This window comes from Carcharhinus amblyrhynchos, chromosome 23, assembly GCF_965287045.1.
Source record: "Carcharhinus amblyrhynchos chromosome 23, sCarAmb.v2.hapA, whole genome shotgun sequence".
Classification (NCBI taxonomy): Eukaryota; Metazoa; Chordata; class Chondrichthyes; order Carcharhiniformes; family Carcharhinidae; genus Carcharhinus; species Carcharhinus amblyrhynchos.
Window position 1 is genome coordinate 956,046 of NC_137346.1, and position 17,134 is coordinate 973,179.

General features: G+C 43.0%; 1 protein-coding gene across 11 annotated transcripts in view; it reads left to right on the top strand.

The window, feature by feature from the left end:
* The window catches only part of ncor1 (nuclear receptor corepressor 1), a 345,530-nt gene that overhangs the window by 69,792 nt on the left and 258,604 nt on the right, over positions 1–17,134 (top strand). For 9 of the 11 annotated variants that reach the window (XM_080211013.1, XM_080211017.1, XM_080211019.1 and 6 more), the window contains exons 4-5: positions 4,615–4,804; positions 14,881–15,060. In XM_080211013.1, the coding sequence (XP_080067139.1) occupies positions 4,615–4,804; positions 14,881–15,060 (370 nt within the window). The remainder of the gene's footprint in view (positions 1–4,614; positions 4,805–14,880; positions 15,061–17,134) is intronic. The other 2 variants (XM_080211020.1, XM_080211021.1) reach the window with 1 other exon arrangement.

A 17,134-nucleotide genomic window follows, 5' to 3' on the forward strand; every position in this document is an offset into this window, starting at 1 on the left:
GCTTGACGTGAGATAGCAGAGTTTTGTATAAGCTTATGTTTATGGAAGGTGGATGATTGGAAGTTGCCTGGAGCGCACTGGAACACTCGAGTCTCAAGGCATAGATGAGGGTTTCAACAGCAGATGTGAGAAGGCAGAAGTTGCCTTGATGACATTGAGATGAGAATAGATGGTTTTAGTGATGGAGAAGTCAGAAAATGAAATCAACCCCTGAGAAATGTGAGATAGTGCATTTGGGAGGACTAACAAGGCAAGGAAATTTACAATGAATAGTCAGACTCGAGGAATTAGAGGAACCTTAGTGTACATAACCATTAACATCTGAAGACAGCAGGACAGGTCAATAAGGTGATTAAGAAGGCACATGGCATACTTGCCTTTATTAACCGAAGCATTAAATCTAAGAGCAAGGAGGTTATGGTGGAGCTGTACAAAATATTCGTGAGGCCACAGCTGGAGCACTGTTTGCAGTTCTGGTCGGCACACTATCGGATGGAAGTTACTGCACTGGTGAGCATGCAGAAGAGATTCACCAGGATGTTGCCTGGGCTGGAGCTTTTCAGCTAACAAGAGAGACTGGATAGGCTGCGGCTGTTTTCCTTAGAGCAGAGAAGGCTGAGGGGGGACCTGATCAAGGTGTATAAAATTATGAGGAGAATTATTAACATAAAGATCAAGAGATTAAGTAAAAACTTTTTCACCCAGTGGGTGGTAGGAATCTGGAACTCACTGCCTGAAAGGGTGCTAGAGGCAGGAACCTTCACAACATTTAAGAAGCATTTCGATCAGCACTTGAAAGGCCGTAGCATACAAGGCTATGGACCAGGTGTTGGAAAATGGGATTAGAATAGATAGGTGCTTGATGGCCAGCGTGGACATGATGGGTCGAAAGACCTGTTTCAGTGCTGTATAACTCTGACTCTATGCTAGTCAGTTAGGAGCACAGTAAAGCAAGTTAGTGCTGGGAATGGGACCATTTCCTTTTCCAGTAACTAGCGTTCTGAGGTCAGATTTAACACAGCCTGATGCAGAATGATGTGCTTCAACCCCAGCAATGCACTCATATTGCACCACGTAACACTTGCTGCACCAACCATTGTTAGTCCTGACACTGCCAATTTGCTGGATTGAGAGTGCTGGAATTTATGTCACACAGGACCTGGCAGAAAGTCACACAGTTTTAAGTGAGAGCATAACAGTACTGATTGTCAGCGTGACGCAGTGTTAGTGCAATACACTAATTAATTTAGCTTCATCAGGTTGGGAATCCAAGCAACACCTTAGAACTTCAATTCCTATATTAAAGGCAAGAGAGTAGTTAGAGGGAAAATTGGTCCTCTTAGGGACAGGAGTGGAGAGTTATGTATTGAGTCGGAGGGAATGGGGGAGCTCCTGAATGAATACTTTGCGTCGGTATTCACGAAGGAGAGGGGTTCGGAATCGTGCGGTCTCTTGAAGGGAGCTGAGGATCAGTTGCAGGAGATATCAATTACGAGGGAGGAAGTGCTAGGGCTTTTAGGTAGCGTAAGGACGGATAAAGCTCCGGGGCCTGATGGTATTTATCCCAGGCTGCTTAGGGAGGTGAAAGATGAAATTGCTGGGCCTCTGGCGCAAATCTTTGTCTCTTCTTTGGACACAGGTGAGGTCCCAGAGGACTGGAGGGTAGCAAATGTGGTACCGCTGTTCAAAAAAGGTAGTAGGGACAACCCTGGAAATTATAGACTGGTGAGTTTGACATCGGTGGTAGGGAAATTAATGGAAAAAATACTTAGGGGTAGGATGTATGAGCATTTGGAGCGTTGCGATCTAATTAGGGATACGCAACATGGCTTTGTTAGAGGGAGGTCTTGCCTTACGAATCTGGTGGAATTCTTTGAGGAGGTGACAAAAATGGTTGACGATGGGAGAGCTGTTGATGTCATCTATATGGATTTCAGTAAGGCGTCTGACAAAGTCCCTCATGGTAGGCTGGTAGAAAAGGTTAAGGCGCATGGGATACGAGGCCAGGTAGCTAGGTGGATTGAGAACTGGCTGGGTAATAGGAGTAAAAAGTCTGACAACGCCAGGTTTTAGTCCAACCTATTTATTTGATAATATACTCACAAGCTTTCGGGGTTAGCCCCTTCGTCAGGTGAATGGAGAGTTCTGGCCTCAGACAGAGCATATAAAGCACAGACAGTTTAGAGATTACTGATTAGAATGCGAATCCTTACACCTAACCTGCTGTTCAAGACCTGAAGTGGCTGATAATGTGAGTGGAAGGAGCACTGATCACAGGTTAAAGAGATGTGTATTGTCTCCAGACAGTACAGTAAGTGAGGTTTTGCAAACATGGGGGTTACAGATAGTGCGACATGGGTTCATGTCGCACTATCTGTAACCCCCGTGACTTGCCTGGGTTTGCAAAACCTCACTTACTGTACTGTCTGGAGACAATACACATCTCTTTAACCTGTGATCAGTGCTCCTTCCACTCAGATTATCAGCCACTTCAGGTCTTGAACAGCAGGTTAGGTGTAAGGATTCGCATTCTAATCAGTAATCTCTAAACTGTCTGTGCTTTATATGCTCTGTCTGAGGCCAGAACTCTCCATTCACCTGACGAAGGGGCTAACCCCGAAAGCTTGTGAGTATATTATCAAATAAATAGGTTGGACTAAAACCTGGTGTTGTCAGACTTTTTACTGTGTTTACGCCAGTCCAACGCCGGCATACCCACATCATGGGTAATAGGAGACAGAGGGTAGCTGTGGAGGGGACCTTGTCGGGCTGGAGGCCAGTGACCAGTGGTGTGCCGCAGGGCTCAGTACTGGGACCTCTCCTCTTTGTAGTATACATAAATGACTTGGAAGAGAGCGTAGGTGGTGTGATCAGCAAGTTTGCTGATGACACCAAGATGGCAGGGTTGGCGGGTACTGAACTGGATTGTCAGGTGATACAACAGGATATAGATAGGTTGGTGCATTGGGCAGATAGGTGGCAGATGGAACTTAATCCTGACAAATGCGAGGTGATGCATTTTGGAAGGAATAATGCAGAGAGGAGCTATGTGATAAAAGGTAGACAGATTAGGAGTATAGACATACAGAAGGATCTGGGAGTGCAGGTTCACAAATCCATGAAGGTTGCGTCACAAGTGGAGAAGGTTGTTAGGAAGGCTTATGGAATGTTAGCCTTTATAGGAAGGGGTATAGAGTATAAAAGCTGCTGTCTAATGCTTCAGTTGTACAGAACGTTGGTTAGACCGCATTTGGAGTACTACGTCCAGTTCTGGTCACCTTACTACCGGAAGGACGTGGAGTCTCTGGAAAGGGTGCAGAGGAGGTTTACCAGGATGTTGCCTGGCATGGAGGGGCTGGGTTATGAGGAAAGGTTGGAAAAACTGGGACTATTCTCCTTGGAAAGACGGAGATTGAGGGGGTACATGATAGAGGTATATAAGATACTGAAGGGAATAGATAGAGTTAATAGTGAGAGACTGCTCCCTAGACTGGGTACAAACACGAGAGGTCATGATTTAAGGGTGAGGGGGGGAGAGGTATAATTTGGAAGTGAGAGGAAGGTTCTTTACGCAGAGAGTTGTGGGGGTATGGAACGCACTACTGAGTAGGGTGGTGGAGGCAGGAACGTTGGACTCGTTTAAGGTTCAGTTAGATAGACACATGAGTGAAACGAGGATGGAGGGTTCTGGTAGGGGCTATTAAATAAGGTTAGAACCTCGGGAGACGCCGGAAAAGCAGGCATGTAAGATTAACGTTTTTGTCTTTTTATTCCGCAGGTGGAGGTCCACCTCGTGTCAAACGAGGGGCATGCACACGGTGGGTCGTGCATGGGCTGCTCTTGGAGGTTCCGGGAGTGGCCTAGCACTTCGTGTCGGTGTGTGTGCTTGATCCTGGACCGGTAGACGGGCGCCGCAACAGCTCGGTGACTAGCACTGCTAGCTGTGCAGATACATGGATTTGGGCCTGTGTCTGTGGGAGTTTATGCATTCTCCCTGTGGTTGCGTGGGTTTCCTCCGGGCGCTCCGGTTTCCTCCCACACCCCAAAGATGTGCTCTTAGGCTGATTGGTTTTACCAAATTGACACTATTCTCCCCTGAATCTGGCTAAGTTAGGGGTTCCATTCGTAGATATGCAGGGTAGAATAGGTGTAGGGTGATGCGGCGGCGCGGGCTCATTGGGCCGAAGGGCCTGTTTCCCGTGCTGGGTTGTTCTTTGTTCTTTGTTTTGTTCAATACCTAATCTAAGGTTTGGCTGATAATGTGACTTATACTCCTGTTTTTAACTCTGCCGCCTCTTTGCTTATCCAAACCTGTTTATTTTAATGTCAATTCATCTTCCTTAATTTGCAGATTTTCTTAAAAGTTCCTTCTCTTGGCTTTTTTATCTTTCCTCTACCATTAGGTATTGAATTCACTCTTTCCTGTTGTTACTTTGCTTGTAACTTCAGTAACTTGCTTCAAATACGCGATCTTTGACTGAGAGCGCTCAGTTGTATGGATTTTGTGCACAATTTCTGATTCATTGATTGTCCACTCAGGTGAACCTAAGAGTTCCTTCAGCTGGAGAGAGAATGATGAGACAGATTCATTTGGGTAAACAAATTATTTTTCAGGCCTCAAGAAAGGAGGAGCGGCTATGAGCAGTCATACCATAGCGTGGCTGGACAGCCCGATCATGATTCACTGGAATCCAAACGTCCTCGGCTTGAACAGGTACCTGATCCCCACTTTCAGCGTCCTACAGTACTGCCCTTAGCGCACCCTGTACCAGAGGGGCTTCGAGCACCCACAGAGGTGAAAAAGGTAAGTGCTGGTTGTTAGAGTAGGCAGCACTGATGGTATATTCATTCAAAAACCTCAAAGAGTTGTGCCATATTTAGGAAAATAAATTCTTCTAGCTTAGGTCCGACACCTATACAATTCTGAATGGAAGAAATTAGAAGATATTAGAAATGCACAGTGACTGGCAGATTGTCAGTTAGGACCCGAAAAGTGTAGACTCTTGATCAGAATGTTCAGGCCTCCACTCAAAGCTTCAAATCTTTGGCTGATCATTTTAACATTTACGTTTATTATTCTAGCATTCTTTTAACAAGCTGAGTGAAAATAACTGAGAGATTGTTTGAATTCAGTGCATTTGGAGCGGTTACAAATGGTCTATTCTTTAATAAAACATAACTTCTGATGCTGAGAGACAAATCTGAAACCTGGAACTCATTTCAGTATTGACGCTTGGAATTATGTGATGTAACTGAGGTGATTAAGATAAGTAAAGATCTTGATAGGGTGGAGCAAAACTATTTCTCCTTTTGAGAAGAAAAGGGAGCATACGGCCAAACCGTTTAGGACATCAGGTCTGGACAGTATTCATATCATCAGGAAACACTTCTTTCCATAAAGGGTAGTGAAAATTTGGAATTTCTCCGAAAAGTTATTGAGATGGAGTGGGGGAAATGGTAATGGAAAATGTTATTTTCCCCACATAATTTTCATTAGGCAAAAATATTAAGGATTGCAGATTCAAAGCAAGTAAATGGTGATATTTGTGGATTGGTTATGATTCAGTTGAACGATGGAATAGGCTCTTGGAGCTGAATGATTTACTCCTGTGTTTTCCAGGAAAACTTCTCTGTAAAATAGTTGTGGGCCTTTGCAGACAGGGATATATTTTACATTTCACAAAGTGACTGGCTGCTTGGTGAAGGAAATATTTGACTTTGCGTTGCTACTGCTGCTGAAGGCTGCCAATGATATGGACCATTTTGTTTTAAAGAAAATGAACAATTGTGGCTTAAAGTAATAATGAATAGGGGAAGGTTTTAGAGATGGAAATGATGGAAGGAGGAAAATAAATCTACAGAAGAAGCAGGGAAATCACCAATGCAGACACTGAAAATATGTTTCCAAGAAAATTGAGTGGCAGCTTTGCAGTTCCTCTCATTGCAATCTCTGAGATCATTGCATCCCAATGGTTACCCGCCATGGAATTTCTTCCCAGCAGCTGTATCTCCCTATTGTATTCCTGAAGTTGTGTTTTACCATTGGAATACCTGCCATGTGAGTCCCTATAGAAGCATCACAGAAATGCATGTAAGAGAAGTTTAAACAGCAGGTAACAATACTTGAATTCCTGAAGTACATAGATATTTTCTTTTCAGAACAAAGATTTGTATTTGGGCAAGGACTAAGAACTAATTGCTGATCGCAAAAGAATACTGTTAGATATCAATAAGGGAAGAAAGATGTTAGATGGTGCCAGTATGAAGAGTTTTGAGTTATATTTTGGGGAAAGGATGGAGGTAAAACATGAGCAGTGGGTGAGAACATCTTGAAACTTTGATCAAATCACCCGTTGAACTTCTAAATTCAGAGAATACAACACTAGTTTGTATAATTGTTGCTGATAGTTTAGCTTTGAAGTCCAGGTGCCGCTCTGGTAAACTTATGCAGCACTTCCTCCAAGACCAATATATCTTTTCTAAGGTGTGCATAACTTAAGCGTGACTTAGAAATAGAAACCAAAGAAACCCTACAGGGCAGAAAGAGGCCATTTGGCCCATCAAGTCTGCACTGACTACAATCCCACCCATCCCTACCCCCATATCCCTACGTATTTACCCACTAATCCTTCTAACCTACACATCTCAGAACACTAAGGGACAATTTAGCATGACCAATCAACCTAACCCACACATCTTTGGGCTGTGGGAGGAAACCCACGCAGACACGAGGCAAATGTGCAAACTCCACACAGACAGTGACCCAAGCCGGGAATCAAACCCAGGTCCCTGGAGCTGTGAAGCAGCAGTGCTAACCAGTGTGCTACCGTGCCACCCAATTCTGACTCCTTGTGTTCTAGCCCTCTAGATATAAGAAATGGTGTTGCGTTACCCTTTTAGATCATTTACTGTGCCTACTAATGAGATTTTAATCCATGTACCTAGACCCCACTGTGCTTAGCTTGCTACCGCTTATCTGCTGCGGTCCAAAATGGATGATCTCATTTTTTTTTGTCTCCACAGGCATTTAAGTCCAGCAAGGGGCATGCATGCGGCAGGTTGTAGTGGGCTGCTCTTGGACGTTGCTTCGGGAGTTGCCTATTGCTTCGTGTCGTTAGTTTGCTTAAACTGGACCATCTCGACGGCAACATGACAGCTCAGAGACTATCTCTGTTGCTGTGCGGACACATGGATTTGGGCCTGTGTCTGTGGGAGTTTGCACGTTCTCCCCGTGGTTGCGTGGGTTTCCTCCGGGTGCTCCGGTTTCCTCCCACATCCCCAAAGATGTGCTTTTAGGCTGATTGATTGGGTACTAAATTGTCCCTAAATTGGACCTCCCTGATCCTCGCACATTAGGCGTAGACTAAAATCGTGAATAGGACACTGAGACAGTGGGACGGCGGCGCGGGCTCGTTGGGCCGAAGGGCCTGTTTCCCGTGCTGTGTTGTTCTTTGTTCTTGTTTACCAAAATTAAAATTAATTTGCCGCAATTTTGGCCATTTAACTAATCTGTCGATATCTCTGAAATCTATTACCTGTGTCATATCATACCTTTATTGCAACTTGGCCAATTTGCCCCTCATACCTTCATCATTTCCTTTGTTAAAATTTAATGCCCTGGCTTTAGTCTGAACTGTCTCACCTTCAAACATCATGTAAGATTCTGTAATATTATCATTTCTCCCTAAAGGTTGCTATGAAGGTAGTAGTACCCTTGCTATAGAGGGAGTACAGCAGAGGTTTACCAGGTTGATTCCTGGGATGGCAGGTCTATCATATGAGAGGAAAGTAAGTCAGTTTGGATTATATTACTGGAATTTAGAAGAGTGAGAAGAGATCTCATAGAAACTTATAAAATTTTAACAGGTTTAGACAGGGTAGATTCAGAAAGAATGTTCCCAATGGTGGGGGTGTCCAGAACTAGGGGCCATAGTTTGAGGATAAGAGGTAAAAGAGTTGAGGTGAGGAGAAATTTCTTCACCCAGAGGGTGGTGAATTTGTGGAATTCACTACCACAGAATGTAGCTGAGGTCAATACGTTATGTGATTTGAAGAATAAATTAGCTATAGCTCTTGGGCCTAAAGAGATCAAGGGTTATGAGGGAAGGGGGAATCTGGGTATTGAATTTGGTGATCAGCCATGATCAAAATGGATGGTGGAACAGGCTCGAAGGGCTGGATGGCCTACTCCTGCTTCTAGTGTCTGTGTTCTTTTATGACAAGATTACCTATTAGCCCTTTCTCGTTACATAATAGCATAAGAACTAGGAGCAGGTGTAGGCCATCTGACCTTTTTGAGCCTGCTCCACCATTCAATAAGGTCATGGCTGATCTTTTTGTGGACTCAACTCCACTTCACCATAACCCTTAATTCCTTTACTGTTCAAAAATTCATCTATCCTTGTCTTAAAAATATTCAGTGAGGTTGCCACAACTGCTTCATTGGGCAGGGAATTCTGCAGATTCACAACCCTTTGTGTGAAGAAGTTCCTCCTCAACTCAGTCCTAAATCTGCTTCCCCTTATTTTGAGGCTATGCCCCCTAGTTCTAGTTTCACCCACCAGTGGAAACAACTTCCCTGCTTCTATTTTATCTATTCCCTTCATAATCTTATATGTTTCTATAAGATCTCCCCTCATTCTTCTGAATTCCAATGAGTATATCCCCAGTCTACTCAGTCTCTCCTCATAAGCTAACCTTGTCAACTCTGGAATCAACCTAGTGAATCTCCTCTGCACCTCCTCCAGTGCCAGTATGTCCTTTCTCAAATAAGGAGACCAGAACTGTAATCCACATGTGGCCTCAGCAGCACCTATACAGCTGCAACATAATTTTCAGTTACATAATACTAGATCTAGTCAGTCCCTCAACATACTGCTCTAGAAAACCATTCCTAACATGCTCCAGAAACTCATTCTCCATTGCATTAGTGCTCATTTGATTTACCTAGTCTATAAGCAGATTGGAGTTACCCATGCTACGTGCTTCTTTAACCTCCTGATTAATACCATGTTCTACACTATTGTTATTGTTGGCCTATGAACAACTACTACCAATGTTTGCTGTCCCTTGATGTCTCCTAGCTCCACCCAAGCAGATTCCACATTTGTTCTTCTGATCTGAGTTCCACACTTACTCATGTATCAATCTATCCCTGTTACCAGCAGAATGTCATGTCCTTTTCATTTTTGCCCATCTTTCCTAAATATGTAAAATGATCACCCGTACTCTTATCTCTCCAATGTAAGTTAAACCATTGCCAAGTCATAATAGCAAAAGAATTTTATTGCATCACGTGCAGCTTATTGAAGAAGGATTTTAACAATCAGTAAACCAATTAATTCCAGATGTATAATGATTTTACATTATTTGTTTTACAACTTGAGTAGCATCATTGGATATAATTCTGATGGTGTTATTAAATCTTACTGTGCAAAGGAGCGGGTGCCCCATCTTCACTGGTGCAAGAGATGCAGATTGTGCACTCAATATGGCAGTTGGCGATACCAGTTTCAGTATCTGTAACAGATGACGTCAGTTCCTGACAGGGCATCATCTGAGGTGACTGTGGGACTGTTTGGCTGTGGGGCACTGCCACTTTCTCATAGCCATGTGGAGTTTGCGCTCTGCGTGACTGGACCATCTCCAGAGTGCAATGTCTGCCGACGTTACGATCATGGTATGCTTTAACTTTTGGTCGCTGTTTCACGAGGAGCTCCCTCACATTCATTTCCACTTCAGGTTGCATCAAGGTCTTAGTAACAGGGATCATAAGTTCTGGTGTGTCTGGAGAACCTTCTCTGTTCTGGTGAGAGCAGGCCCTGTCTTAGCAGATTATATAGACTAAGTAACGTGGTGCGGATGTCCGTGTTGTCATGGAAGCATTTTCCAAGGAGATGCTTTGCTGAATGTACTGCATATTCCACCAAACCATTCAATTGTGAGTATAGAGGGCTGCTCAAAATTTATGTTCACAGTCATATGTATGTAGAGACCTTGAACTTTCTGGAGACGAGCTTTAGATATTGCTGATTGTGACCGTTGTGGAATGCTATGTGTAGCAAAGTGTCTCTTCAGCTCTCCACTCACTGCGGTGCTCTTCACATTGGGCAAGTAGTCAACCTCATACCACCCTGTGAATGAACCAACATGGACCAGATGTTGTCTCGCATTCCACTCAGATATATCATCTGAAGTGAGTGACTAAGGAAGGCCTGAGATCTCATGGAGGTGCAGTGGTTCTCTGTATTGATGAGGCTTGAGGGTGTTGCATGGTGCACATCTGGACACTTCCCTCTCTATGACACTGTGCACTGAGGGCCAGTACAGGGCAAAGGAAGCCTTTGTTGCTTCCACTCCAGATGTCCTTGGTAGAGTTGCTACGTGTAGTATTTCTGCAGAAAGCTGGGTTGATGAATTTCTGGCCACACAGTATCAGATCATCTTACATGGTTAACTTCTCTCTCATGTAAAAGGTGCAGAGCTCAAGGAGAAGCTCTTCTGATGTCGTGGGCCATCCTTTGATGATGATATCATGGAGCTGCTTGCTTTTAGGGCGGCTTTTGAGTTCCTCAATTCTGCGAGACCACAGCACTTGGCTTGTCATCTCAATGGTTAGTAAGTAGGCCCTGGCAACAACATTGGTGAGGTAAAGCGTCTTAGAGGCATCCAGTCTAATGTGATACATGAAGGGCAGCTTCATAAACATACTATAGTCAGACAGGTGTTTGTATTATAGAATCACTGAGGTTTGTAGCTGGAGGTTGTGTATATCGAAGATGGATTAGCCCCAGTGCAATGATCCAGCAGCAATTTGATGTCAGACTGACTATGAGGAACTGGAACTTGCCTGTGTGCAGTACAGGGTGACTATGCCTTCTGTGCGCATGGTTTGTCCACCATATGCAGTGAGATTTACTTTGTTAGTGAAACCTAGTGCAGCATAGGACTTGATTTCCCACAGAAGCAGCTTTGACAATGCATTGGGTGGCACAGTGGTCAGCACTGCTGCCTCTCAGTGCCAGGGACCCGGGTTCAATTCCCGGCTTGGCTCACTGTCAGTGTGGAATTTGCACGTTCTCCCCGTGTCTGTGTGGATTTCCTCCAGGTGCTCTGGTTTCCTCCCACAGTCTGAAAGATGTGTTGGTCAGGTGGCTCACCCATGCTAACTTCTCCTTCCGTGTACCTGAACAGGCACTGGAATGTGGCAACTCGGGGATTTTCATAGTAACTTCACTGCAATGTTAATCTTAGCTTACTTGTGACTAATAAATAAAATTTAACTTTTTGCATTTTGCCCGGTTTCAATTTTGATTTAAAACTGTGAACGGTATTTAACGTTGTGAATATTTTACCTTTTCCTGTGATAAAGTCAACACTTTCACAGTAGAATATTTTGAGGGGTTCGATACTCTGGTTGTTTTGACACAATTCCAGCTGATTCACTTTGTTCATGTTCCTAATCTTGGAGGGATAGCCAGCTGCAACATGACTTGTGTGGCTTTGACCTGCAATGCTTTTCAAAGCGATTTCATTTGCCACAGTTATTGCAATTCTCATTAAATGGTAAGCACACGCTTCGGTCTTGTGGGTGCTAACCAATGTCGTTTGAACAGGATACTGCAAGGCTTGGATTGAGTAGACATGAAGAGGATGTTTCACTAGTAGGAAAACTAGAACCAGAGGGCGCAACCTTAGGCTATAGGGAGGATCCTTTAAAACAGAGATGTGGAGGAATTTCTTCAGCCACAGCATGGTGAATTTGTGAAACTCTTTGCTGCAGAAGGCTGTGGAGGCCAGGTCATTGAGTGTCTTTGAGACAGAGATAGATAGGTTCTTGATTAATAAGGGGATCAGGGGTTATAGGGAAAAGCAGGAGAATGGAAATGAGAAAAATATCAGCCATGATTGAATGATGGAGCAGACTCGATGGGCTGAGTGGCCTAATTCTGCTCCTTTGTCTTATGTTCTTATTTTCTGTACCGGAAAAACTTAGGGTTCCTTCCTTCCTTGGTGCTCCTCTCAGACTGCTCATTTAGCATGCACATAGTAACGGTGGATTCTAACAGCTTAGTTTTGCAGAGTAACTGCTTGTCCACAGTATCTCTGCCGACTCTGCACACTATATTGTTTCTTGTGAATGCATTGGTGAGAGTACCAGATGTGCACTTTTTTGCTATTTTCAATGTTGAGGCATATGACTATTGATTCATCAAAATTCTGATTAGTGGTGTTGAAAATCGTGCCTGTCCATGATATTTTCTACAGGTGCATATCTGTTCAAATCTTTTTAATAGTACTTCAGGGTCCTCGTGTTCTTACTTTACTTGGATAGACAAAACGATTCAGATTTTTTGCCCACTAGGTTCAACAGCGTGTGTGCTTGTACTTTGATTTATTGGAGAGACTGGCAAGGCAGTGTGGGTGCCATTCCTTATCAAACTACTTCCAATTGTCAGCAATATTCTCATCGGTTAAGGGGTGGGGGAGGAAAAAGAACTTGTGGAATGCAGCTGGCTAGACCAGCATTCAATGCCCCTTGTTAATTGTCCTTGAGTAGTTAGTGGTGAGCTGCCACATTGAAGTACTGCAATCAATGTGTTGTAGGAACACCCAAAATGCTGTTAGGAAGGGCATTCTGGGATTTTGACCCAATGACAGTGAAAGAATAATGACCTAGTTACGAGTCAGGATGATGTGTGGCTTGGAAATAAACTTAAAGGTGGTGATGTTGCCGTGCATATACTATACAGTTACAAAGACTGAAAAAGAAAATTGGAGTTGTTTGCAAGAGAACAATAGGATTTTGAGGTGATATGAGAAAGATACTTAAAATTATAATGGAATTGGACAGGTTTCTAGTTGTTATGGTCCAGCAGATGTTCATTGCCGTGCAAACCAAATTCCAAAGGGAAATTTGGCACATGTGTTCTGATGATGAAAAGTGAAATTTACTGAATTCAAAAGCCACAAATTCCAGGAACACGTTGGGGATTTTACACATTAAATTAAAATATTCATTGGCAAAAGAAAAGAAAACTTAAGCACACACGATTGCATTTACAGAGTTAAAATTAGTCTTGCAAACCATCCCTCCAAGAAGACTCCTGACTTGATCAGACTCGTAAATAAACAGCCACCAGGCAACAATCCTTTGCAGATATTTTAACTGTAAAAATGCAGTGATATTTTATCAAACCCACTTGCTCCAGGAAAGGTATGTCACAAAACTTAGCACTCACTTGCACTTTGCTGTGGATACACTCTTCTGGCTTGACTATAAAGGCTGCATGCAATGGTTTTTCTTTTTCAATACAGCATTAACCAGGCGATTGATCCTTCTTCAGGTGAGGAGGGAACAGTGCTCAGAAAGCTCATGATTCCAGATAAACCTGTTGGACTTTAACCGAATGTTGTGAGATTTCTCAGTGAACCTACTCCATCCGGGGCTGACATCTCCGTATCTTACTTATTTATGATCTTTTCCAAGTTGTGAACGGACAAAATACTTATTCCGAATGCAAATATCTATCCACTGCTTGTTTACTTCTGGCAAATACATTTGTCATGCTTACTTCAAATGCTTGTCTTTAATTCATACACTTCTTTGAAGCCCTAAACTTTGCAATCTGTCTTCAGTTTAATTATATTATATCATTACACAGACAAAGACTCACAGGCCTACTCCACTGAATAATTCCCAAAGATATTAAAAATAATAAAGTCTCTTGTTACACTTGTGGCTTAGGTTATAGAGTAAGGTGACATAGATATGAGATTAAATGTGAATGATTTTGGATAGGGAGCAGGAGAAACCTCTTTTGCATGGAATTATATTGAACATACAGCTCAGAAACAGGACTTTTGACTTAAGGTTCATGCATGAGCCTCTTCCCACCTGACTTCATCTCACACTGTCAACATATCCTTCCATTCCTTTCTTCTTTGTATTGATCTGGCTTCTTTTTATATACATCTAAGCTATTCGCCTCAACTACCTGCTGTGGTAGCACTCTGGATAAAGGACAAGAGGGAGAATAAAAGGGTGAGAATATTTCATCTATCTGTTTTGAGGTATCTGTCTAAGTGTCGATAAAAAAACTTAACGATAAGGATCTGATAGACACACCATAATCTGTGCCTTAAGTGTCTAATTGTTCTAGCACCTTTAGGTATGTCCAGCAAGTTTGCTCCCATCAAAACTGTTTTTCTTCCTCCAACATCATCAGGTGTTTGCCCTGGAAAGTTTGCAGAAAAAGTGAGCATTTAACTGCGAGTGATTGTTGCATCCACTTCAGTGGAAAAGTCGCCAGACAATTTAAAACCTAACTAAACAGTAACATACAATCTTACTAGCTTTGGTTCTTTATGAAACTTGGCAGGCTATTCCTCTGAGTGTAGGATTCTTTTGCGAGTAGAGGTAATGTGATTTATTGGTACAGTCCTGTAATAGCAAATTGTAATTTGAAAATACTTCATTGGAATTCCATCAGATGATAATTTCTCTTCACCAGTTCCTGGATATTGGAGGGAAATCTCCTGCCTTTCTTCCGACAAATATCAACTTTGCGGTTTGAATCCTTGTCCATTCTCTTTTTACTTAATGCAAATGTTTGTATGTTATTTGCCCAATGTCTTGTGTTTTTAATGCATTCCAATGACTATTCACTATGCCATGGCCAGTAATATTAAATTTAAGTGAGGACAGCAGAGGTTCTTGTTGCTCTGACTGTTGTAAATCAGCAGCTGTGTTTAATTCTGCTTAATTGCTTCCCATAACAAGTGTGCTAATCAACCATGCTTAGACCTCCTGCAAAGAAAATGTATGAAACTTGTTCACCTTCTCCCTCCCCTCTCCCACTTCTGATTTTTATTTTTAAGGAGGCTTTTTCAATGAAGGCTGATGTTCCATCATCACCAACGACCAACCAGCAGGTTGGAGATGAACAGGATTCATCTCCGTCCAAACTATCCAAAGAGGAGCTCATCCAGAGCATGGATCGTGTTGACCGTGAAATAGCCAAAGTGGAACAGCAGATCCTCAAACTGAAGAAAAAACAGGTACTGCATTGGGAGTTTCTGTAAGGGTTTTTACATGCGTGAATGTGGAGGCATACTTTCACTCCTATTCACTTCAACAATGGTTGGGAACATGAAAGAGAAAAAGACTTGAATTTACATAGCATCTTCCATCACCACCAAATATCTTAAAGCACTTTACAGCCAATGAAGTGCAGTAGCCAGTTTATACACTGCAAGCTCCCACAAAAAGCAATGTGATAATACCAAATAATTGGTTCTTGTGAAGTTGGTCGAAATATTGATCTTGAGACCGCAGAGAGCACCCTTCTTAGAAATATGGGATCTTTAAAATATACTTAAGAGGATTTATGGTCTCACCTGAAAGCTAGCCATGTTGCAGCTGTACAAAACTCTGGTGCGGCCGCACTTGGAGTATTGCGTACAGTTCTGGTTGCTGCGTTATAGGACGGATGTGGAAGCATTGGAAAGGGTGCAGAGGAGATTTATCAGGATGTTGCTTGGTATGTTGGGAAGGTCTTATGAGGAAAGGCTGAGGGACTGGAAGCTGTTTTTGTTAGAGAGAAGAAGGTTAACAGGTGACTTAGTAGAGACATACAAGATGATCAGGATTAGATAGGGAGGACAGTGAGAGCCTTTTTCCTCGGGTGGAGATGGCTAGTACTAGGGACATGGCTTTAAATTGAGGGGTGATAGATATAGGACAGGTGAGAGAGGTAGGTTCTTTACTCAAAGTGATAAGAGTGTGGAATGCCCTGCCTGCAACAGTAGTGGGTTCCCTAACATTAAGAGCATTTAAATGGTCATTGGATAAACATGTGGATGATAATGGAATAGTGTAGGTTACTTGGGCTTTAGATTGGTTTCACAGGTCGGCGCAACATCAAGGGCCAAAGGGCCTGTACTGCGCTGTAATGTTCTATGTCCTATGTTCCTCCCAGTGCATGTGCTGCCTCAGTACTGTGCCAGAATGTCAGTGTCATAGAGATTTACAGCTTGGAAACAGGCCCTTTGGTCCAACTTATCCATGCTGCCAAGTTTTTACCACTAAGCTAGTCACAATTGCCTGCATTTGGTCCATATCCCCTAAATCCATATTACCCATACAACTGTTTAAATGCTTTATGAAAGACAAAATTGCACCTCTTCTACTACTGCCTCTGGCAGCTCATTCTAGACACTCACCACCCTCCATGTGAAAAACATTGCCCCTCTGGACCCTTTTGTATCTCTCCCCTCTCACCGTAAACCTATACCATCTAGTTTTTGACTCCCCTACCTTTGGGAAAAGATATTGACTGTTTAGCTGATCTACGCCCCTTCGTTATTTTATAGACCTCTATAAGGTCATCCCTAAGCCTCCCGCGCAGCAAGAGAAAAGTCCCAGTCTATCCAGCCTCTCCTTATAACTCAAGCCATCAAGTGCCAGTAACATTCAAGTAAATCTTTTCTGCACTCTTTCTAGTTTAATAATATCCTTTCTATAATAGGGTGACAGAACTGTACACAGCATTCCAAGTGTGTCCTTACCAATGCCTTATACAACTTCAACAAGGCATCCCAACTCCTATATTCATTGTTCTGACCAATGAAACCAAGCATGCCCAATGCCTTCTCCACCCTGCCCACCTGTGACTCCACTTTCAAGGAGTTATGAACCTTTACCCCTAGATTTTTTTTTCCAAAACTCTCCCCAACGTCCTAACATTAACTGAGTAGATCTTGTCCCGATTCAACCTACCAAAATGCATCACCTCACGTTTATCTAAATTAAACTCCATCTGCCATTCATCGGCCCACTGGCTCAATTGATCAAGATCCTGTTGCAATCCAAGATAACCTTCTTCACTGTCCACTATGCCACCAATCTTGGTGTCGTCTGTAAACTTGCTAACCATGCTCCATAAATTCTCATCCAAATCATTAATATAAATGACAAACAACAGTGGACCCAGCACTGATCCCTGAAGCACACCGCTGGTCACAGGCCTCCAGTTTGCAAAACAACCCTCTACAACCACCCTGTTTCTTCTGTCATCAAGCCAATTTTGTATCCATTTGGCTACCTCAACCGGGTTCCCATGAGACTTAACTT